At 42.6% G+C, this 24,409-nt stretch overlaps 1 protein-coding gene and 1 long non-coding RNA gene across 5 annotated transcripts in view; both read left to right on the top strand.

Moving 5' to 3' along the window:
• Positions 1-24,409, top strand: part of PAK2 (p21 (RAC1) activated kinase 2) — a 123,144-nt gene that overhangs the window by 58,905 nt on the left and 39,830 nt on the right. For all 4 annotated transcript variants that reach the window (XR_004437463.1, XM_033213164.1, XM_033213163.1 and 1 more), the window contains exon 2: positions 6,526-6,739. Coding sequence is in view for 3 of the 4 variants with exons in the window: in XM_033213164.1 (XP_033069055.1) it covers positions 6,553-6,739 (187 nt within the window). In the remaining variant the exon portion in view is untranslated. The remainder of the gene's footprint in view (positions 1-6,525; positions 6,740-24,409) is intronic.
• LOC117084458 lies at positions 6,746-8,716 on the top strand. The gene is made up of 2 exons (XR_004437464.1): positions 6,746-7,876; positions 8,195-8,716. It is a non-coding gene; the product is annotated as an uncharacterized LOC117084458 (long non-coding RNA).

The raw sequence follows: 24,409 nt of genomic DNA, 5'->3' as shown, positions 1-24,409 counted from the left end.
TATGATGTCAAAACTTTTTTCAGAATGTTCTTAACACATTATTTGCTCTCACACTGTGTTGACAAATGGATTGATGGGGTAAAAGCAGAAGTGGGTCAAATTGCTCGTTACCTTAACCCATACCAAGGCCATGGCCACATGCTTGCAGTAAAGTACCAGCTTCACGTAATAATATACTTAATGGAACAATAAAGTTATTGATGAAGTATTCTATATAGCAAAATGGGAAGTACTCATAAGGTATTTCTGCATACCAAAGCAGGAATCGTTGTCTTGGAGATAACCACTTTGGCGAGAGCTAAACTAGCCCTGTGTTTCATGGAACACCTTTTTTATTTGAAAGAACAACTGACCCACAAATTCTGGTGGTTCAGACTTAGGTATTTTGCAGACATTTCCTCAAAAATAGTGACAGAATGTGTTGCTTCTGATATAATTTAGGCTTTTAAGCAAAAATTAGAGTTTTAGAAAACTTGTATCCGCTATGTTGATTTTAGCAGTTTCCCAGCACTTGAAAGACTTTTCTGATGAGATGGGTGGTGATATTAATGAATGTGATTTTATTTTTACTGCACAATGAAATGTGTCAACATTTGGAGTATCTTCAAAACCCAGGGAACAATATTTTTCAAAAACCAATGCATGACATCGTGAAACTTCTGCATAGGTAACAGATTCATTCAGCATTCAAGAGAATCAACTGGCTTCATGTAACAGAGTACAAAAAAAATTCATCGCTGTGGTTTCAGATTCCACAGCTAACCTTTTAGGAAGGTCAGGTTTAGTGTCATACCGAAGAAGAAAATCCACAATTATGTGAAAGCTGTTAAAATGCTCCTGCCTTTTCGAAAAGGTGGATATCTGTGTGAGACCAGATGTTTTTCATCAAGTTCAGCTAAAACAACATAGCACAACAGATTGAATGCAGAAGCAGATCTGATCATCTGGCTGTCTTCTACCACACCAGGCATGAAAAAGACTTGCCGAAATGTCAAAGAATATCAGTCTTCTCACTCAGCTTACTTTGTTTTGGGAAATAGTCATTTTTCATAAAAATGTATAACATGTAATGGGTTTGTTATTATTTTTAAATGAATTATTTAAACAACTTTTTTTTGGTTTGTTTGTTTTGCTTTTTTTTTTTTTTTTTTTTTTTTGAGACGGAGTCTCGCTCTGTCGCCCAGGCTGGAGTGCAGTGGCCGGATCTCAGCTCACTGCAAGCTCCGCCTCCTGGGTTCCCGCCATTCTCCTGCCTCAGCCTCCCGAGTAGCTGGGACTACAGGCGCCCGCCACCTCGCCCGGCTAGTTTTTTGTGTTTTTTAGTAGAGACGGGGTTTCACCGTGTTAGCCAGGATGGTCTCGATCTCCTGACCTCGTGATCCGCCCGTCTCGGCCTCCCAAAGTGCTGGGATGACAGGCTTGAGCCACCGCGCCCGGCCTGCTTTGTATTTTTGAGACAGATTCTCACTCTCTCACCCAGGCCAGAGTGCAGTGGCGTGATCTCGACTTACTGCAACTTCCGCCTCCCAGGTTCAAGTGATTCTCCTGCCTCAGCTGCCCCAGTCGCTGGGATTACAGACATGCACCACCGTGCCAAGCTAATTTTTGTATTTTTAGTAGAGACGGGGTTTCACTATGTTGGCCAGGCTGGTCTCGAACTCCTGACCTCAAGTAATCCCTGACCTCAGCCTCCCAAAGTGCTGGGATCACAGCGCAGGCCAAGGTGCCCGGCCAGTAACTTGTTTCAATGTCTCATGCAGTAAATACAGATCGATATAACCCTCATCAACAAAAACCCTTTGGACTCTTCATTAATGTCTAAGAATGTAAAGGGTATTGTGGCCAAAATGTTTTGAGAACGGCTGCTTTGAAGGAGCTGAGTGGCTTTGATAGGCCTGTGTTGAGAGCAGATACTGATAAGGGGAATGCCTGACCTAACTTAAAACAAGTATGTGTTGGTCTTTCTCCCTAGGTTATAAACTCTTAGAGAAGACACAGGCTGTCTTTCATTTTCTCTAATGTCTAGCATAGAGTCTTATAAGTAGTAATGATGATAAGAATTGCAACGGCTTTTTATCTTTGTTAGTTCATTTAATGTTTATTCTGTGAGTAGATGTTAATTTGAGATATAATTTGCACAGCCTAAAATTTACCATCTTAAAGCGTACAATGGAGTGGTTTTAGTATATATATTCACAAGGCTGTGCGACCCTCTCCGCTGTCTTCATAGCAGAACTTTTGCATCCCCCGGAGAAACTTCATACCCATTAGCAGCCGCATCTCATTTCCCTCACTCCATAGCAACCACTCGCTAATCAGCCGTGTTTATGAACTAAATTCCTTTCTATCTCTGTGGATGCCCCTGTTCTGGCCATTTCATGTGAAGTGGAATCACAATATGTGGCCTTTTATGGCTTTTTTTCCACTTAGTGTTCAGGGGCCATCCATCTTGCAGCATGTATCAGTACTGCTTTTTGTGGCCAAACAATATTCCATCTTATGGACACACCACATTTTGTATATCCGTTCATCAGTTGATGGATATTTAGGTCTATCTTTTGGCTATTATGAATGCTTCTGTGAACTTGAATATAAAGTTTATGCGTGAACATGTTTTCAGTTCTCTTGGCTGTATACCTGGGAGTCTAATTGCTGGGTCACATGGTAGCTCTGTATTTAATTTTTGAGGAACTTACTAACTCCCTTTTTAATAGAGTTTTTATTAGGGGATAATTTTAGATGTACAGACAGATGGCAAAGATAGTGGATTTCCTGTATACCTAGCACCCAGCTTCCTCTAATGTTAACATCTTACATAACCGTGATACGCATGTCAAAACAAGCCAACATTGGTGCCTTACTGTTAACTAAATTCTAGGGTTTATTTGGATTCTACTAGTTGTTTCACCAGTGCCCCTTTTCTGTTCCAGGATCCAATCCAGGGTGTCATGTTGCATTTATGGTTCTGTCTCCTCTGATCTGTTACAGTTTCTCAGTGTTGTTTTTCATGTCCTTGACGGTTTGGAGGAATGTAGTGGTCAGGAGTTTTGTAGCATATCCCTCAATTGGGGTTTGTCTGGTGTTTTCCTCATGGTTAGACTGGGGCTGTGGGTTTGCGGGAAGAACACCACAGAGGCGAAGTGTGTGCCCCATCACATTAGATGAGGGGATAAGTAATAGGGTCATGACTTGTCGCTGGTGATGTTAGCTGTGGTTCTTGGTTAATAAGGCATGTTTGCCGGGTTTTCTCACTGCAAAGTTATTTTTCCCTTGCCATACACTGTTCTTTGGAAACGAGTCACTAAGTTTTGCCTTCACTCAAGAGGAAACATGGATTAAGCTGAAACTCCTAGAGGGAGATGTATTTACCTATTTTATTTGCAGTTCTTCTGATTTGTTCCTTTTCTCCCGTTTATTTACTTACCCATTTATTTATGTCAGGATGGAATAACATATTTATTTGATACTCTGGGTCATAATCAAACAGTATACTAATTTGCTCAAATCATCCCAGCATTGGCCTATGGAAAATCCTTCTTGTATCCCTTTGGCATTTCTTCACCCTTTTAAAGGGCTCCTTTGCCTTCTGACACTACAGCGTGCTCTGGGCTCACCTTGCATTTTCCCTGTCCCATGCCTAGAGTCAGCCATTTCTTCAAGGAGTCATGAGACATGGTCAAGTGATTTGCCCAAGGTCCCACACTAAGTCAGTGGTGGAAACAGGATTCCATCCAAAGCAGTCTGATTCTGGAACATATGCTGTTAACCACAGAACTGGATAACAGTGCAGCTGATTTATTGTTATTGTTATTATTATTGAAAGTGCATTGGCAGTTTCTACTCATGTTCCATCGATGTGGGAACCTTGAGGAGAGAATTCATAGTCACTTTATTGTGCCCTGTTTTTTGTTGTTGTTGTTTTTTGTTTTGTTTTGTTGTTGAGATGGTGGCTCACTCTATTGCCCAGGCTGGAGTGCAGTGGCATGATCTCGGCTCTGCAACCTCTGCCTCCCGGGCTCAAGTGATTCCTCTGCCTCAGCCTCCCGAGTAGCCGGGACTACAGGCATGCGCCACCACACCTGACTAATTTTTGTGTTTTTCGTAGAGAAAGGGTTTCACCATGTTGCCCAAACTGGTCTCGAACTCCTGACCTGAAGCGATCTGCCCACCTTGGCCTCCCAAAGTGGGGCGTGAGCCACTGCCCAGCTGCAATGTTGTTACTAAGCTTTGTCTTTCTTCTGTCTGTAGCAAGATAAGTCCTCTCTTGTAATGCACACTGGTAGTCACCCATACTTAGGAATAACCGGTTACGTCCTGCTTGCATCCCACCCCAAAAACAAAACAAATCCCGCATAATGTCATGAGCTGGTTAGGAAGAATCATTTTAGGGCATGTCAGCACCGCCTTAGATCCTGCCTTAGACCAGTCTTTCACACACAGAAATAGAGATCGCTTCCACTCCCTTTTCCCAGACCTTCTCTAGCTAGTTACCCCCTCTGTTAGTCTGTTCTGTTTTCATGCTGCTGATAAAGACATACCTGAGACGGGGCAATTTACAAAAGAAACAGACTTAATTGGACTTACATTTCCATGTGGCTGGGGAAGCCGCACAATCATGACAGAAGGCGAGGAGGAGCAAGTCACATCTTACATGGATGGCAGCAGGCAAAGAGAGGGAGCTTGTGCAGGGAAATCTTTTTAAACCCCTCGGATCATGTGAGACTTACTATCAGGAGAATGGCACAGGAAAGACGTGCCCCCATAATTCATTGACCTCCCTCCGGGTCCCTCCCACAACACGTGGGAATTCAAGATGAGATTTGAGTGGGGACGCAGGCAAACCATGTCACTCCCAGAAATGTTTTTGCTCCTTTCCCTTTTTTTTTCTTCCTCTTTCGTAGAATGAAAAAATAATCATGATTTTGAGAGAGAAAATACACCGTAGTGCTAGTGACACACTCCCATCAAGGAAAATAAAAGCTGTAAGATTTGGTATAATCTTCTCAAATTGTACCTACTTTTCTTCAGGTTTATAAGCATTCAAACTAAATAAAAAATGTATTTTTAAGTTCCGAACAGTTAGCATTCTTTTCATTGTATATATGCAAGGTTGTGTTTGCTTAAACGCATTACATAATCTTAGAATCAAATTAAGATCCAGTTACCAATCAAAACCATGTTTAGTGGGAAATATGTTTCCTAACATGCCTTTTTTTTTGTATCAGAACTCATATGTAAGTTAGGGATCATCTGCCTTTTCCTGCTGATTTCAAATTTGTGTAATCTACTTTTTTAAAGACATGCCTAGAAGTATGGGTAAGCAGGGTTGAGGTTTTCGCTGAATTAGCCATATAGGTAAGACAGATTATGCAACTGCCTGGACAGGGCATTTGCAGGTGTCACAGAACCTGCGGGATGTGGCCACACTCAGCCTTTCAGCCATGCTCTGTATTTAATTTTGTCAGTATATCCAGATCGGCCAAGCTCCTTTGTGATTGTCTGCAAAACTCAAAAGACTAATTTGTGTAAATTAGGATGTCAAATTTTCAGAGACCAAATACTGCCTCAGCAGTGCATTGTTTTAAGAATCCTTGGCCAGGCGTGGGGGCTCACGCCTATAATCTCAGCAATTTGGGAGGATAAGGCGGGTGGATCACTTGAGGTCAGGAATTCGAGACCAGCCTGGGCAACATAGCAAAACCTCGTCTCTACTAAAAATACAAAGATTAGGCTGGATGCCGTGGCTCACACCTGTAATCCCAGCACTTTCGGAGGCCAAGGCAGGCGGATCACCGGAGGTCAAGAGTTTGAAACCAGCCTGGCCAACATGGTGAAACCCCGTCTGTACTAAAAATACCAAAAATTAGCCGAGAGTGGTGGTGTGCTGCTGTAGTCCCACCTACTCAGGAGGATGAGGCAGGAGAATCTCTTGAACCTGGCAGGTGGAGGTTGCAGTGAGCTGAGATCACGCCACTGCACAGCCTGGGTGACAGAGTGAGACTCCATCTCAAAAATAAATAAGAATTTTTTAGTCAAGTTATTGTGAAGGCTAAGTTGTAACTGCAAAGTTGGTGTGCATGAAGTCAGATTAGAGGGCTGCTGTTTGATAGGCTTAATAGCCAAGCATCTGTCTCTGCTCTAGAGGTGCACCTCACCAAGATATCCTGTAATTTAACATATTTTTCCTCTTTGGAATAAAAAAAAAGATTTCATGTTGTCTGTCTTTCCATTGAGAAGGTCTCTTAGAATCCATTGATTAGATCAGGAGCTTTTGATAGTACCATCGCGTTTCCATGTGACTTTTCAAACATTTTTCAGCTGACCATTACCAACTTTGTTAGGGGGAATTACCTTTGTTACACCTCAAGAGAGTTACATCTTTTACACATTCATTTTTCCAGATTTTACAAATGTCACTCTAAATGGATAATATTTCCTAATTTGGAATTGTGGCAGGGGTAGTTATTACTGTTTTTTGCTTGTCCGTGCTGTTTTTTACTTTGTTACTAATTGTATTTTTTCCAGGTTCAGGCCATTTCGTAATTCTGCACCATGTCTGATAACGGAGAACTGGAAGACAAGCCTCCAGCACCTCCTGTGCGAATGAGCAGCACCATCTTTAGCACTGGAGGCAAAGACCCGTTGTCAGCCAATCACAGTTTGAAACCTTTGCCCTCTGTTCCGGAGGAGAAGAAGCCCAGGCATAAAATCATCTCCATATTCTCAGGCACAGAGAAAGGTAAACAGCGCTTGTGGTTTTAAGAGTCTCAGTGTTGGTTTATTATTGTATGTTACCCATGTTGATAACTTTTGTGGTGAGAACGTTAAAACAGATCATGAAAACATTATCGATGCTACTATACGGGCACTATTTAAAAAGCTAGTTTATTTTAAATTGTGATTTTGAAAGAGAAAAACATGTAAATTTGTTTCTCACCGTACTTGTTACGGCCATTGAATTTCTATATTCATCTCCTTTGTTTTCTGAGACCTTGGCCATATTTTAATGAGATTTGTGACATTTGAGGAGACCTGCCTTTGTAAGAATGGTGATATAGGGCCCACAGTCCCCTGTCTGAAATCCCCGGAGCCAACTGTGTTTTGGAATTAAGAGTTTTTGTGATTCTTGAGTAGTAAATACTGTCTTTTACCAGATATTCTATAATGCCCTCAGAAGAGTCTGAGGCAGCCTTAGTACTCACAGACTGATGTCCTCAGCAAAATATATCTAGTTGAGGGTCTCTCAACCTCGATGCTGTTGACATCTTGGAGCCAAATAATTTGTTGTTTGCAGGGACCTATCTCCTGGGGCAAAATTACTCCAATTAAGAATCACTGGGCCGGACACAGTGGCTCATGCCTGTAATCTCAGCACTTTGGGAGGCCAAGACAGGCAGATTGCTTGAGCTCAGGAGTTCAAGACCAGCCTGGGCAACATGGCAAAACCCCATCTGTACAAAAATACAAAAATTAGCCGGGCATGGTGGCACATGCCTGTAATCCCAGCTACTCGGGAGGCTGAGGTAGGAGGATGGCTTGAGCCCTGGACGGGGAGGTTAGAGTAAGCCAGGGGCATACCACTGCACTCCATCCAGACTGTCTCAAAAACAAAAAGAACCACTGGTCTAGTCACACAAAGGTGTGGGATAAAGGCTACAAATAGTCTCAAATAAGTTGAAATCGCTAAATTAGTTTTGTTGTCAAATTTGAGCAAAAAACCTTCAGTTTTCAGGGCTTTTTGGATTTTAGAATTAAATAATGGATTACAGACACTAATGGATTTTAGAATAAGGATAAGGGGTTCATTTGTTTAGTCACCTTAAACATGGTGATACGGCTCTGATGGCTGGAAATATATATATGCGAAGATAAAGATGTACCTCTTGGCCGGGCGCGGTGGCTCAAGCCTGTAATCCCAGCACTTTGGGAGGCCGAGATCACGGCCTTTGGGCGGATCACGAGGTCAGGAGATCAAGACCATCCTGGCTAACACGGTGAAACCCCGTCTCTACTAAAAAATACAAAAAACTAGCCGGGCGAGGTGGCGGGCGCCTGTAGTCCCAGCTACTCGGGAGGCTGAGGCAGGAGAATGGCGTGAACCCGGGAGGCGGAGCTTGCAGTGAGCTGAGATCCGGCCACTGCACTCCAGCCCGGGTGACAGAGCGAGACTCCGTCTCTAAAAAAAAAAAAAAAGATGTACCTCTTAATATTCTACATGGAGAGGTAAACCCAAGTAGAAGATGAATGGTGCTTTGTATGTAATACTCCTTAATACACATTTAAGTGAGATAATCAGTGAGAATTTGAGTTAGTATTAATGAAGAATCGAGTCTTGGAGAATTTAGATTCATAGAGTGTAATCATGGAACAGTTGAAAACCTATTCATTCATTTCATTGTATATCACCTCTTTCTAATTTTGTTTTATTAAGATTTGTGAAGTTATAACTGAAAAGCCTTAATGGAAGTATGTTTTTAAAGTTTATTTAAAGGAAGTGATAAGGTGTGTGTTTGACACATTTGAGAATGAAAAATGTACTTAGGCTGGATTAGGTAAAGGTTAAAGAGGAAGATGAAGCAATGAACCAAAAATTGTGCACGGGAAGAAGGCAATGAAGTGTGTATTGGAGTAGTAGGTCAATATATTTAAAGTGGGAAGACCTAAAAATGGCAATGTGAACATGGTCTTTAAAATTATGGAGGTCAGAAAAAAAAAAGATAAATGTTAACACCAGAAAAAATCGCTGAAAGAGTTGCTATTACTTCCCTATGGAGAGCTAGAATCAAGGGCAGAGTAGGGGAATTCTCAAGATAAAAAAGTATTCTTGGGGACGGCATTGGAAAAGGGAAAAGATGGTAAAATGAAACAGAAAGTGTGGACAGTCTGGTGGTTGATTTTGGGTAACGGAAGGGTTTGTAAGCAAATTGAACTGAGTTTACATAAATGCGGAAGAGCGCCCCCATCTCTGGTCATTTTGAGAATCTTCCAGTTTTATCCTCCTTTACTCCTCCTCTCCATTTCTTTCTCCCCAAATTACTTATCTGCTGTAGAAAACTCAAGGTCCCCCTAAGAAAGGGGGAGTGAATGTACTGGTTTCCTAGCGGGGACTCTAATTGCATTTAGGGTTATCAGTTCTTTATATCTGTAATTGATATTCGTTCAGTTTTTGTTGGTGATTTCTGAAGTCTCTGTTTTAATGTGTTTACAGTCAACATCTAATAACTTTTGAGTACTGATCTCAAAACTTTGCAAGTTCTCTAAAAATGAACTTTGCCTTATCCATTTTTTTTCTCTTAAAAAAATTTCTGGTATTGAAAATGTTAAATACATTCAAAGTAGACAGAATAGTGTAATCAATGCTGTCACCTAATTTCAACATCCTGCCTCCACTTATTTTTTAGATAAAATTACAGTCATCAAAATAGGCCATAACCACTATCAAATTGAATTTGGCTTTAATTTTTTACTTTGTGTTGACATCATAGATACAATAGTATATTATCTATATAGTATATAGTCTATATATATGCATACTGTATACTATATAGTATATGTATATATAATATATGTATAGTATATATAGTGTAAATGTAATATATATAGTATATATTTATATAGGCTGGGCACGGTGGCTCACACTTGAGAGGTGAGCCTAGCTCTTTGGGAGGCTGAGGCGGGCAGATCACTTGAGGTCAGGAGTTCAAAACCAGTCTGGCCAACATGGTGAAACTCCATCTCTACTGAAAGTACAAAAAAATTAGCCGGGAATGGTGGTGTGCCTTTAATCCCAGCTACTCAGGAGGCTGAGGCAGGAAAATCACTTGAACCTGGGAGGTGGAGGTTGCAGTGAGCCAAGATCGTGGCACTGCACTCCAGCCTGGGGGACAGAGTGAGACTCTGTCTCAAAAAAAAATTTGTATCTGTGTGTGTGTGTGTGTGTGTGTGTGTGTGTGTGTGTGTGTGTGTGTGTAAAAAACATCCTTATACCTACCACCCAGCTTAGAATTTTATCAGTACCTCTGAAGTCCCCATCTGCTGTGCCCCATCCTATCCTTCTCTTTGTCCCCAATATGCACCATTCTGAATTCTGCATTTTTATTGTAATTTTATTACGTATCTATTCACCCTCAAATATCTGTGGTTTAGGCATGCCTGTTTGGGAACCTTTTATGAATGGAATTATGCTGTCTGCATTTTTTCCACATACTTTTCACTCAGCTTTATGCTTTTGAGATTTGTTGATGTGTATGGTGTAGTTTGTTCACTTTCACTGCTGTATATTGCTGCACTGTAAATATACTGCAGTTTATTTAGCCGGTCTCCTATCTGTAGACATTTGGGTTGTTTTCATGAGTAGTGCTGCTATGGATAATCTTGAACATACATCTTACTGGATGTGTTGAAGTATTTCTCTGGGGCAAAGCTTCTCAAGCTTCAGGTGATCTGTTAGTTTAGTTCTTGAATTGCTAATTAGAATCCCCTGGGAAGCTTAATACATCTGTGCTCACACTCCGTCTCATTCCAGTTGAATCAGCAATCAGCATCGTTAGGGGCTTACCCTGGGCATCAGTTTTGGTTTTGGTTTTAATTTTTTTAATACCCCAGATGATTCTGATGTGCAGCTCATATTAAAAACCAGTGCATTGGTGGGTTTTCAAATCTGTGTAGTGGACAACAGTAAATGAAATAGAATAATATAATCAGAGTATTGTGCACACAGTAAAAACGTTGTCTTATGAAAGAGTTTGTTTTAGTTATGTGTATACTGAGTCAGGATATAAAATGTGTTTCTTGGTGTGTGTCCTGGCTTAAAGATTTAAAGTTCCTTCAGAGGTATATATTTAGGATTAGAATTGCTGGGTTACAGGCTGTTCCCGTGTGTGACTTGACTAGGTTTGTCAGATTGTTTTCTAAAAGTTTTTAGTGTACATTCTTACCCGCAGGTGATGAGAGTTCCTGTTGCCGGACACCCTCGGCAGCTCTGGGAGGGGTGAACTAGTAGCTCGTTGTGGTTTAAATTTGCTTTTCCCTGATTACTCAAAAAACTGAGCATCTTTTCAGGTTAATTGACCATTCCTGCGTGCTTTCTGTGAAATATCTGTTCAAGAGAGAAAAATATTTGTTCACTATGTATATTAGTCCGTTTTCACGCTGCTAATAAAGACATACCCGAGACTGAGTAATTTATACAAGAAAAAGGGTTTATTGGACTTACAGTTTCACATGGCTGGGAGGCCTCACAATCATGGCAGAAGGCAGGGAGGAGCAAGTCATGTCCTACAGGGATGATGGCAGGCAACGAGAGAGAGGTTGTGCAGGGAAACTCCCCCTTTTAAAACCAGGAGATCTTGTGAAGACCTGCCCATGATTCAGTTACCTCCTGGCGGCTCCCTCCCACAACACCTGAGAATTCAAGATGTGATTTGGGTGGGGACACAACCAAACCATATCAAGGTCTTTAATCCATTTTTGTACTGGGTTGTTAACTTTTTCGTTTTCTATTAATAAACATTCCTTTTAGTCTATGTACTAATCTTTTGTCAGTCATATGATGTTAAAGATAGTCTTCCAGGATGTGATTTGCCTTTTTACCATTTTAGTAGTATATTTTAATGAATAGAAGTTATTAATTTTGATATAATGGAATAATTTAATGGAATTAATTTATTTTTTTCTTTTGAGACAGAGTCTCGTTCTGTCACCCAGACTGGAGTCCAGTGGCTCAATCTTGGCTCTCTGCAGCTTCCACCCCACCAGGTTAAATCCATTCTCCTACCTCAACCTCCCAAGTAGCTGGGATTACAGGCGCCTGCCACCGAGCCCAACTAATTTTTGTAATTTTAGTAGAGACAGTGTTTCATCATCTTGGCCAGGCTGGTCTTGAACTTCTGACCTCGTGATCCACTTGCCTCGGCCTCCCAAAGTGCTAGGATTACAGGCATGAGCCACCGTGCCTGGCCTCAATTTCTCTTTTTTATGGTTCGAGGTTTTTGTTTTTTAAGAAATTTTTTTTGGCCGGGCGCGGTGGCTCAAGCCTGTAATCCCAGCACTTTGGGAGGTCGAGACGGGCGGATCACGAGGTCAGGAGATCGAGACCATCCTGGCGAACACGGTGAAACCCCGTCTCTACTAAAAATACAAAAACTAGCCGGGCGACGTGGCGGGCGCCTGTAGTCCCAGCTACTCGGGAGGCTGAGGCAGGAGAATGGTGTGAACCCGGGAGGCGGAGCTTGCAGTGAGCTGAGATCTGGCCACTGCACTCCAGCCTGGGCGACAGAGGGAGACTCCGCCTCAAAAAAAAAAAAAGAAATTTTTGTCTAACTTGGGGTCATGAAGACTTTTTCCTATATTTTTTCTATAGCTTGCCTTTTACACTTTAAATCTTTGAGCTATCTGGATTCTATTTTTGTATATCTGTGAAAAGATTCACTTTCACTTTTTTCTTTAAACTTGAATAGTATCCCAGACCATTTATTGAGTCTTCTATTTCCCCACTGACCTATAACACCATTACTTATCAAGTTTCCATGTGAGAGTCTGTTCCTGTGTTCTCTATTTTATTCCATTAGGTTGTCTGTACCTGAGCTAATAATGACACCCTGTCTTGATTACTATATAATTTTTTTTTTTTTTTTTTTTTTGAGGCAGAGTCTCACTTTGTGACCCAGGCTGGAGTGAGTACAGTCATGTGTCTTGGTTCGCTGCAACCTCCACCTCCCAGATTCAAGTGATTCTCTTGCCTCAGCCTTCCAAGTAGTTGGGACTACAGGTGCACGACACCCAACTACTTTTTGTATTTTATATATATAATACATATTTATATTATATATAATACATAATACATAATATATTTATATTATATATAATATACATTACATATATATTATATATGTATATAACACACATAATACATACATATTATATTATAGATGTTATATAATATATATTGTATATAATATATATATATATAACTAATTTTTGTATGTTGCCGAGGCTAGTCTCAAACTCTGGGGCTCAAACTATCTGCCAGCCTTGGCCTCCTAAAGTGCTGGGATTACAGGCGTGAGCCGCCGCACTTGGCTGTTAAATAATTATTGTTAATGTCTGATAGAACAAATCTCTTAACCAGATTCTTCAGCTTTTTCTATAAATTTTAGAATCTGTTTATCATGTACTTTAACAGCAACAAAGAAAAACCTGTGGCTACTTTGATTAGCATTGTATAGACTTTGGGGCGGGCGCGGTGGCTCATGCCTGTAATCCCAGCACTTTGGGAGACCAAGGCAGGCGGATCACGAGGTCAGGAGATCGAGACCATCCTGGCTAACAAGGTGAAACTCCCTCTCTACTAAAAATGCAAAAAACTAGCCGGGCGCGGTGGCGGGCGCCTGTAGTCCCAGCTACTCGGGAGGCTGAGGCAGGAGAATGGCGTGAACCCGGGAGGCGGAGCTTGCAGTGAGCCAGAGATTGCACCACTGCTCTCCAGCCTGGGTGACAGAGCGAGACTGTCTCCAAAAAAAAAAAAAAAAGAATTGTATAGATTTTGTAGGGCAAATAGGGGAGAATTGCATCCATCTTTGTAACTGAGGGCGGAGAATCTGCAGAGCCTCCGTGTAGCCTGTTGACAGGGAGGTTTAGTTGCACGTCGTCTTCAGTCTCAGAGAGACAAAGAGATGGTGTGGAATGTTTGGAGGGTAGGATGCTTCTTGATTCCTCTGTTTCCTAGAGCTCTACCTCCTTTTCCTCTCACACCCACTGCTCCCACTTGGAAGCAGAAACACAGCCCAGTCACTGGGCCCAGCTTTCGGCATTAGGAATGAGGGAGAACCTTGTGTGTGTTTGCACATCCGTGCTTTTATGAACATAGAAATAACCTGCTCTGCTGCTCTTACTGGATTATCCCGTTCATCACCCTAGTGGTTGCCTCTGGGTCCCCCCATTTCCACCCTCCTCGCTTCTAGTTTCAGCCACCTGCAGCAATTTGCAGACGCATTCTCCCACCGACATCCTAAGCGCTGCTTGTCTCCCTGGTCTTATCCTAATTGCTTTTCATTCTTGAGCGTTCCTCGTGGATTTTATTCTGTGAAATACTTGGATTTTGTGTAGAAGGGAGAGGACTACAGTATGTGCTCAGTACATCGTCTTGAAACAGAAGAGTCTAAAAGGCAAACAATTGTATTTCTATTTTTAAAAGATCGTAACAACCTTAAGACTTTTGCCATCTCTAATGTAAGGCCTGATCTAGAGATAATTCATTTTACTCCACAAAAAAATTTCCATCCCTTACTGTTTTCCTTACAAAGAATAAAAAAATAAAAAGCAGCTAATATTTTTATAAAAAGAAAAGAAAGACTCTAGGATGTTTTCAGTTATTCATTACTGGTTTTAATTGGCGTCACTGAAAAACTTGAGAAAATTAGAAATCCTTTCCAATCATGCCTTTTTAGGGCAACTTGATGGAACAAATCTTTTTTCCATGCTTGCTAATGTGTGTACTATGTGAATAATCAGAGATAAGTGACAGGCAAAGCAGATAGTGTCCCTGCTCCCGTGACAGCAGCTAAAACCATGGTATGGAATTACAAGCTATGAAATTACAAGCTATGGTACCGAGGTAGTGTGAGACATCTGTCTAATCTGGAATGTCTGGGAAGGCTTCCTTTTTTTTTTTTGAGACAGAGTCTCGCTCTGTTGCCCAGGCTGGAGTGCAGTGGCGTGATCTCAGCTCACTGCAAGCTCCGCCTCCCGGGTTCACGCCATTCTCCTGCCTCAGCCTCCTGAGTAGCTGGGACTACAGGCGCCCGCCACCTCGCCCGGCTAGTTTTTTGTATTTTTTAGTAGAGACGGGGTTTCACCGTGTTAGCCAGGATGGTCTCGATCTCCTGACCTCGTGATCCGCCCGTCTCGGCCTCCCAAAGTGCTGGGATTCCAGGCTTGAGCCGCCACGCCCGGCCTCTGGGGAGGCTTCCTAAGGAAATGATACTAGAGTGACGACCACAGGATGAGGAAGGGCAACAACAGCTGCAAAGTGTGCTCCCTGCCTGGGGAAGAGCTTGCCTCAGTGGCCCACCTGCAGGAGGGATTGTTCCCTGCCTGGGGAGGAGCTTGCCTCAGTGGCCCACCTGCAGGAGGGATCGTTCCCTGCCTGGGGAGGAGCTTGCCTCAGTGGCCCACCTGCAGGAGGGATCGTTCCATGCCTGGGGAGGAGCTTGCCTCAGTGGCCCACCTGCAGGAGGGATCGTTCCCTGCCTGGGGAGGAGCTTGCCTCAGTGGCCCACCTGCAGGAGGGATCGTAGCACGTCGGTGGAGCTGAGTGCCATCCAGTGTTACTGGAAAGCAGAGAGGGAAGGAGAGACAATTGCTGCAGGGTGTGTGTGGGCACTACAGACAGCAGAAGAGGCTGAAGAGGTAGGTAGGCAGGGACAGGTCATAAAGGGCCTTGTATTCTATGCTACAGAGTTCAGATTTTATCCTGTTGCCTGGGGAACCATTACAGATTTTTAAACAGGGGAAAGACCCGGCCACCTCTCTGTTTTAGATAGGAGAGAATAGTAGGCGTATAGAAAATAGGTTTTGTTCGAAGTGTGAGAGTGAAGTTGGAAACTAGTTAGGAGGCTTTTGCAGTAGCCCAAGTGAGAAATGGCCTAACTAGTCTTACTAGTTTTAATAATGAAAATGTCAATGAGCCATTTGACTTTTTAAAATAAGCTTTATTCATACAGCCAGAGTTGAATAATATTGTCTTTATTAACTAAAGCAATTTTCACATCTAGTTATTCAACCTATAAGCACCTTCACTTCTGGTTGGTTATGACTTCGATCTGTAAACAACCTTTCTGATTTAAAAAACTGAATTCTGGCCGGGCGCAGTGGCTCACGCCTGTAATCCTAGCACTTTGGGAGACTGAGGCGGGCATATCACGAGGTCGGGAGATCGAGACCATCCTGGCTAATGGTGAAACCCCATCTCTACTAAAAATACAAAAAAATTAGCCAGGCGTGGTGGTGAGTGCCTGTAGTCCCAGCTACTGGGGAGACTGAGGCAGGAAACTGGCGTGAACCTGGGAGGCGGAGCTTGCGGTGAGCTGAGATCGCACCACTGCACTCCAGCCTGGGCAATAGAGCAAGACTCCATTTCAAAATAAATAAATAAATAAAATAAAAAACTGAATTCTGAGATTAATAATAGTAGCCCATACTTCTCTGCCTATTTCCTAGAGGAGTGGGCCCCAACCTTTTTGGCACTGGGGGGATGGTTTCCTGGAAAACAATTTTTTTTTTTCTATTTTTTGTTTCATCTTGCTGCCCAGGCTGGAATGCAATGGTGTGATCTCGGCTCACTGCAACCTCCACCTCCTGGGTACAGGCGATTCTCCTGCCTCAGCCTCCCGAGTAGCTGGGATTTCAGGCACCTGCCACCAGGCCTGGATACTTTTTTGGTATTTTTAGTAGAGACGGGGTTTCACCATGTTGGCCAGACTGGTCTTGAACTCCTGACCTCAGGTGATCTGCCCACCTTGGCCTCCCAAAGTGCTGGGACTACAGGTATGAGCCCCCGCGCCTGGCCGGAAAACAATTTTTCTATGGGGCTGGCGGGGGGGTGGTTTCGGTATGAAACTCTTCCACCTCAGATCATCAGACGTTAGTTAGATGCTCATAAGGAGTGTGCAACCTAGATCCCTCACATGTGCAGTTCACAATAGGGTTCGTGCTCCTATAGGAATCTCATGCTGCCACTGATCTGACAGGAGGCGGAGCTAAGGTGGTGATGCTCACTCCCCACTGCTCACCTCCTGCTGTGCTGCCCAGTTCCTGACAGGCCATCGACCTGTACTGGTCCATGGCCCAGGGACTGGGGACCCCTTTGTCTGCTGTGTGGTGGAATTTGAAGCTATTGCATGTCAAAAGAACAAAGAAGGAATTGCTTATGGTTAGACTAGAAACAGAAGAGTCTTCCTTTTAAATAGATAAGGGGTTTCTTTTGTTTGTTTAGCCTTAGACTAGCTCCAAAGTAGTCTAAAAGGTAGTGGCCCTGGAGAACGTGACAGCAGCCTACTTAGGATTCTTGTCAGTGCCTTTTGTCAACATGTGACTCAGGGTCTCTGCCTTTTGGCTGAAGGTTGCTGCCTGCCTGCTGCTGTTTTGTTGTCTAATGAAGTTGGAAGATGATTCTAAGAATCTTTTTTTCCCCAGGACACTAGTTAAATCGTTCATTTTATTAAAATAAGTTTTTCACCCTGGTCCATTACTTCCCATCAGGTGATCTGGTTGCCCGGTGAACCTCCTGTGGATGGTTGTGTTTGATAAACAGAAGTTGACCTACTTTTATTTTATGAAACATGAACAGATTTCAGATTTCTCCAAGGCTAAGGTGTCCACATGCGGGGGTCCATCCCACAGACCCTGACCCAGTGACAGATTAATAACTTACACTGACACAGACGTTACGCTTGTCAGTCCAGCTGAGAGTCCGGGCCGCTTACAGACTCCCAGGAGAGTGCTGTAAAGAGTTGCAACCAGCCAGACGCAGTGGCTCACGCCTGTAATCCCAGTACTTTGGGAGGCTGAGGTGGGCGGATCACGAGGTCAGGAGATCGAGACCATCGTGGCTAACATGGTGAAACTCCATCTCTACTAAAAATGCAAAAAATTAGGCGGGCGTGGTGGTGAGCGCCTGTAGTCCCAGCTACTCGGGAGGCTGAGGCAGGAGAATGGTGTGAACCCGGGAGGTGGAGCTTGCAGTGAGCAGAGATCCCACCACTGTACTCCAGCCTGGGGGACATAGCAAGACTCCATCTCAAAAAAAAAAAAAAAAAAGTTGCAACCACCGGCCTCAGCTAGAGGCCAAAGATTGGATAGCTCAGTCAAACTATTTGAAGCTTTCCAAAACTCCCTGGCCTTCCAAGAAGGTTGCTTTTTTCTATTTCTGTAATTTCTTCTGCCATCCTGACTGAACCCCCACATCTACATAAGTTATTTTGATTGGCCCTCTATTTCTGGGCTTCTAGAGTTGTTATATATAACAGTATCAAAGACATTCTGTTTATGTAGCAATATCCTTCCAGCACATTGTCCTTCCAGCACATTGGTCAATTCGAGATATGCTTTGGTATCTTTTTGTTTTAGACGCTGTTTCTAACATCCCTCCCTTTCCCCATTGATACTATTAAAATATACAGAGTACCTGTATGTGTGTTACGTAAAAACAAATGGAATTAAACAGATTTTTAGGATATTATGTTTATTTTGAATGAATGAATGTGACTCTATCTCAAGTTCTGCTTAATCGTTTTTGTGTCTTTAACTTTTTACTCTATACTTCCATCATATATGAAACTTTAATATATTTCTCTAAACTCTTAACATTTCCAAGTTGAAGAATATTGACTAGGCCTTAGACACAGCAGGGACCAGGAGTTCTCTTGCTGGATATCTCTCACCCTTCTTTTTATATTTCTTTCTTATTTTATATTTCTTATTTCAGAATGTTTTTTCTCTATGTGTTAAGAAATATAATTCCTGGGCTCAGTTTCTTATAACTTCAGTCACTGGTGATAGACTGGTTCTGAGGGAGCTGAGTCTGGCTTAGCTGCTGAGGTAGCTGCCCTTGAACCAGTTGCCCAAGGGTATGTGGGAAGCTGTGCTGACCTGGCTTGAATTAATTGTCCACCTTGGACCAGTCATCTGTGACCATAGTCATGTAAGAAAATGGCATCTTTCCCAACTATCTACATAGAAGAAGGGTGAGGGAAGTTTCCAGAAGTAGGATGCCAAGCAGATTTCTTTTTTTTTAAAAGAACACATATAATCATAGTACGTTAAATTGTAAACTACTAGTTTATCATTAACTAACCAATATTTTCTCCTGTATGTAGGGTATTCCGTTAGAAGCCAAGGGACATAAAGAAATGTTGAGCACACAACCTCAGATTACTCAAAGTCTAGTGAAAATTGAGAGAAAAGTAATTTGTGATAGATATATTAATAATTGCGTGTTTCAGTAAAGATAATCCAGGCTTAACAATTTCATTTCCCTCTGCCCCTTTCCATAACCAGTATTCCCTTCCCTGTCACTGTGACCAGATCTCTTCTAAGTTATGTGCCTAGAGAGGGGATGGACATTTGAGCATAAATCTGTCATTACTAGTTAAATAAGTATTAATTGTGTTTCCTACCAATACTAAATTAGTAGTACCGTGGTAAACAAAGAGTAGCATATGGTAACATTTCCAGTTTTATATGTACAGACTTATCAAATAGCATAATTTTTAACTCTTTGATAGTGGAAGAATCTTCAGGTTACACACAGCATGTTGACCACATACAGAGGCGTTCCATTTACTCTCCCTCCCAGGATTCAACTAAAATGACAGAAAAAAAAAACACATCTATGCGTATACACACACACACAAGGTCAAAGAGAAAAAGAGAGGAGATAGCAGTGTGAAGGAGGCCTCGGCACACATTTGGAAGGCAGAAGTGGCGGCAAATTGGCACCTGACTCGGCAGGACAGAGAAACACGTAACCTAAGTGTTAGCAGAGGGGAATCTGTGAGAAGGGGACCGAGTTTCCCGTGTAAAAATTCCGGAAGCTCAAGATTTAGAGGCACACAATACTGTGTCAGAGTAGGGGTGGGATGTAATACACATGCCGAAAAGAAGGGGGATTAGTTGAAAATCAACATAGAAAGTGTCAGAGGCCCGCCAGGACTCCTCCTTTACACCCCACAATCCACGTAAATGTAACCCCCATTCTCTGGAAGGAAAAAAGAATAAACTGACATTTACATTTATTTCAAGGGAAATTAAACCAGAGAGGCCTCTGTTCTTACCAGGGGAGTCAGGAAAAGTGGAAGCTCCAGAGTAAAGAAGGTGACTTCCATGCAGGTCAGCATTTTCATCTCCTTTCCCCATCCTGCTTTCAGAATACTTGTAGCCTGACTCATAGCCCTCAGACAGGAGATTGGAGGGTTTTTCTCTGGATAAACAATGGCCTGGAGAAAAAATACTTTAGGTACCTTGCATACTGTCCTTATCTTTAGTGTTAAGGTTGGCTTATCTCCCAGTTAGCTTTTTAATACTTTTCTGTATGAGTAGGCAGTAAAGGATCAGCAGATATTTATGAAAAACCCTTTATAAATGAGAAGGAGAGTCCAAAACAATAGGGATAAAAACAGGAACTTAAATAGACAGTGTAAGGAGAAAACCCCCAAAACGCCAGCGTGTGCACACACACATACTGGGTAATCTTCAAAGAGAGGAGATAAAGGAATCCAGGAAACAAGAAAAGAGTTCACAGAGGAAGAATGAACAGAGAACAATGGAAAACTAATTCTGGGAATATCAACATCTAAAATTACCAAAACAAACAAAAGATAGCAATAGAAAGAAGAGTGGGAGATAATCAAGAACATTCTCCCGGCTGGAGTGGTGGCTCAAGCCTGTAAGCCCAGCACTTTGGGAGGCCCAGGTGCGTGGATCACTTGAGGTCAGAAGTTGGAAACCAGCCTGGCTAACATGGTGAAATCCCGTCTCTACTAAAAATACAAAAAGTAGCTGGGCTTGGTGGCGTACACCTGTAATCCCAGCTACTTGGGAGGCTGAGGCAGGAGAATCACTTGCACCTGGGAGGCTGAGGTTGCAGCGAGCCGAGATTGCACCATTGCACTCCAGCCTGGGCGACAGGGCAAGACTCTGTCTCAAATAAAAAAAGAAAAGAAAATTATCCCAAAGAATTAAACAGAAATACAAAGATGGAACATATGAGAGAAAAGATAACAGTTAAAAGATCTAACTAATGACAAGGAAATAGCTACCTCTAGCTCTTAAGTAGTGATATAGAAGCACACTGGCTTCACTCACTCTGCCGTTCCCACCACAGAAAACCAAGAATGTACAGCACTAAGATGATCGCCAGCAATATCCAAGAACTCAAATATGAGAGACAGTTCCCAGGGGCACAGAGAAATGAAAGAACTCCAAGCATGCTATAAGAATCGGACTTCTGTGTCTGCAGCACCCCTTCCCCCAGTCCGCCTGGCACCGAGTGTGGGAAAATCTCTCCCAATTTACAGTTTCTACATGGGAAAAAGTGAGACTGAAGAGGACAACCACCTTCCCCACCATCTTGAGTTCCCTGGCAGGAGGCCTATCCCTGCCTTAGCCCACAGGAGGCATAGGGAGTACCCAAAGGGAGGACTACCCCGAGGACAGCCAGAGGCAAAGGAGGGAGGTGGGATTACGTTTCCCAGCCTTGGAAACCCTGCTGTGTAACTCAGCCAAAGGGGATGCCAAATAGAGCGGCTGTTCAGCACTACCGTGTTGTAGGAGGTTTATTCCACAGCATCCTGCCTGCGCTGCTGCCAGAATATCCCCTCTGGGGCTCCTCGCTCCCATTTAGGATGGGCTGCACTCTGCTAGAACCAAGGCAAACCTGGACTTAGAGTGCCATTTAGTGCTGGAAAGGAGGCAGCAACCTAGGCACAGGGGTGAGGAAAAGAAAGAAAATCAACAGGTAAATTACAGAGACTCTCTAAGCAAACATATCCAATAAAAACCAGCTTAAATATCCTCATACTTTTTTGAAAAATGGCTTAAAAGTTTCCAAATTTAATGAAAACTGTAAACCCACAGATTCAAGAAATCTAACAAAATTTGAGCATAGGAAACATGAAAACGACACCAAGGCTTATAGTAATCAAATTGTTTAAAACCAGTGATAGGGCCGGGTGCAGTGGCTCAGGCCTTTAATCCTAGGATTTTGGGAGGCCAACGTGGGAAGGTCACTTGAGCCCAAGAGTTCGAGACCAGCCTGGGCAACGTGGCGAAACCTCATCACTACAAAAAAACAAAAGTAAGAAAAATGATCTGGGCAGGGTGGTGTGCACCTGTACTCCCAGGACTGGGGAGGCTGAGGCAGGAGGATTGCTTGAGCCCAGAGATTGAGGCTCACTGAGCCGAGATCGCACTACTGCACTCCAGCCTGGGTGTCAGAGCGAGACCCTGTTTCAAACCAAACAAACAAACAAACAAGAAAAACAGTGATAGAGAAAATTTTAAAAGCTACCAGAAAAAAAAGACTCACTACATATAGAGGACAAAGATATGAGAGATCACAGACTGTATCTAAGTAACAATGCAAGCCGGAAGACAAGGAACAACATCTTTCAAGTATTTAAAGAGAAAAAAATCTATCGGCCTGGAATTCTATACTCTTGAAAGTGTCTTTCCACAGCAAAGAAGGAAACAGAATTTTAAATGCATAAAAGCAGAAAGAGTGTATTATCAGCAGACATACTACAAAAAATGTTAAACTAAGCCCTTCAGGCAGAAGGAAGGTGATGTCAGATGGAAATGTGGACTTACAAGAAAGAATGAAAAGCACTGGAAGTGGTTCATCAGTGGTTCCCGACCTTTTTGGCACCAGGGATTGGTTTCATGGAAGACAATTTTCCCACAGACCCAGCACCTGAGGTCATCAGCCATTAGATTCTCATAAGAAGCACACAACCTGGATCCCTCACATGCACAGTCCACAGTAGGGTTCACGCTATGAGAATCCAGCGCCACTGCTGATCTGACAGGAGGCGGAGCTCCGGCAGTGATGCCCACTCACCTGCCACTCACTTCCTGCTGTGCAGCCGGTTCCTAACAAGCCTCGACTGGTACCAGTTCGTGGCCTGGGGGTTGGGGACCCCTGTGGGATGCATTCTTTCTTATCTAAATTTCTTTGAAAGATAATTGTTTGAGTGTTAAGAAACAAAGCACTGATACACCTTGTAACATGGATGAATCCCAAAAACATTAAGTGAAAAAAGTCATTCGCAAAACACCTGCATATTGTGTGGTCCCATTTAGATTAATGAGCAGAACAGGCAAACTTACGGAGACAAAGTAGATTGGTGGTTGCCTGAGGTTTGGGATTGGGCAGCGGCTGAAATGGGGAGTCATTGCCATTAGGTACAAGGTTTCTTTGGGGTATGATAAATGTTCTAAAGTTAGATTGTGATCATGATTGCACAACTCTAAATAAACTAAAACCCATTGAAGTGTACAATTTCAACAGGTGAACATGGTAGTATATGAAGAGTTCTAGCTTAAGAAACAACTGAGTAGATAAAAGGGAATCTCAAAATACTTAGTCCAGAAGAAGGCAGAAAAGATTGATAAAAACAGACCTACCTACAAGAAATCTACTTTAAAACATAAAGCCACAAAATAGGTCAAAATAAAAGGATAGAAAAGGTGTGCTAACAATTAAAAGAAACCTGGACTGGCTGTATAAACAGCAGACAAGCTAGATTTCAGAGCTAAAAAATACTATCAGTGATAATAAGGAAGGCTGTTATTTCGTGATAACAGGACTAGTTCGTTAACCTGGTATAGAAGAACTAAACATTTATATACCTAAGAACAGCTTCAAAATTCACGAAGCAAAAACTGAGAGGATTTCAAGAAGAAACAGGAAAATTCAATTATAATTAGAGATTCCAAAACTTCTCTCGGTAATTGGTAGAAAAAACAGACATAAAATTGGTAACGATATAAAAAATTTGAACGTAACTATCAGCCAACTTGACCTAATAGACATTTATAGAACATTCCACACAGTAACAGCAGAATATACATTCTCTTTAAAGACACATGAGGTCTACTTTTTAAAATTCTCAAAAATGTTGGCTGGGCACAGTGGCTCATACCTGTAATCCTCCAGCACTTGGGGAGGCTGAGGCGGGCAGATCACTTGAGGTCAGGAGTTCAAGACCAGCCTGGCCAACATGGTGAAACCCCGTCTTAACTAAAAGTATAAAAATTAGCTGGACATGGTGGCAGGCACATGTAATCCCAGCCACTCAGGAGGCTGAGGTAGAATTGTTTGAACCTGGGAGGTGGAGGCTGCAGTGAGCTGAGATTGCACCATTGCACGCCAGCCTGGGTGACAGAGCGATACTCCCTCTCAAAATAAGTAAATAGGCTGGGTGCAATGACTCACACCTGTAATCCCAGCACTTTGCGAGGCCGAGGCGGATGGATCACGATGTCAGGAGATCAAGACCAGCCTGACCAACATGGTAAAACCCCGTCTCTACTAAAAGTACAAAAATAAGCCAGGCATGGTGGCAGGCGCCGTAATCCCAGCTACTCGGGAGTCTGAGGCAGAGAATTGCTTGAATGCAGGAGGCGGAGGTTGCAGTGAGCGAAGATGATGCCACTTCACTCCAGCCTGGGCAACAAAGCTAGACTCTGTATCCAAAAATGAATAAATAAATAAATAAATAATTTAAATCGTACAAAATGTGTTCTCATGACCATGAGAACATGATTCAATTAAAAATCAGTCACAAAAAGGTCTCTGGAAATATTTGGAAAGTAGAGAAAGCACTTCACAAATAAAAACGTTTAGAAAATA

The sequence above is a fragment of the Trachypithecus francoisi genome, unplaced genomic scaffold, assembly GCF_009764315.1.
Source record: "Trachypithecus francoisi isolate TF-2019V2 unplaced genomic scaffold, Tfra_2.0 Lachesis_group0, whole genome shotgun sequence".
NCBI lineage: Eukaryota > Metazoa > Chordata > Mammalia > Primates > Cercopithecidae > Trachypithecus > Trachypithecus francoisi.
This window is presented reverse-complemented; position numbering and strand designations above follow the sequence as displayed.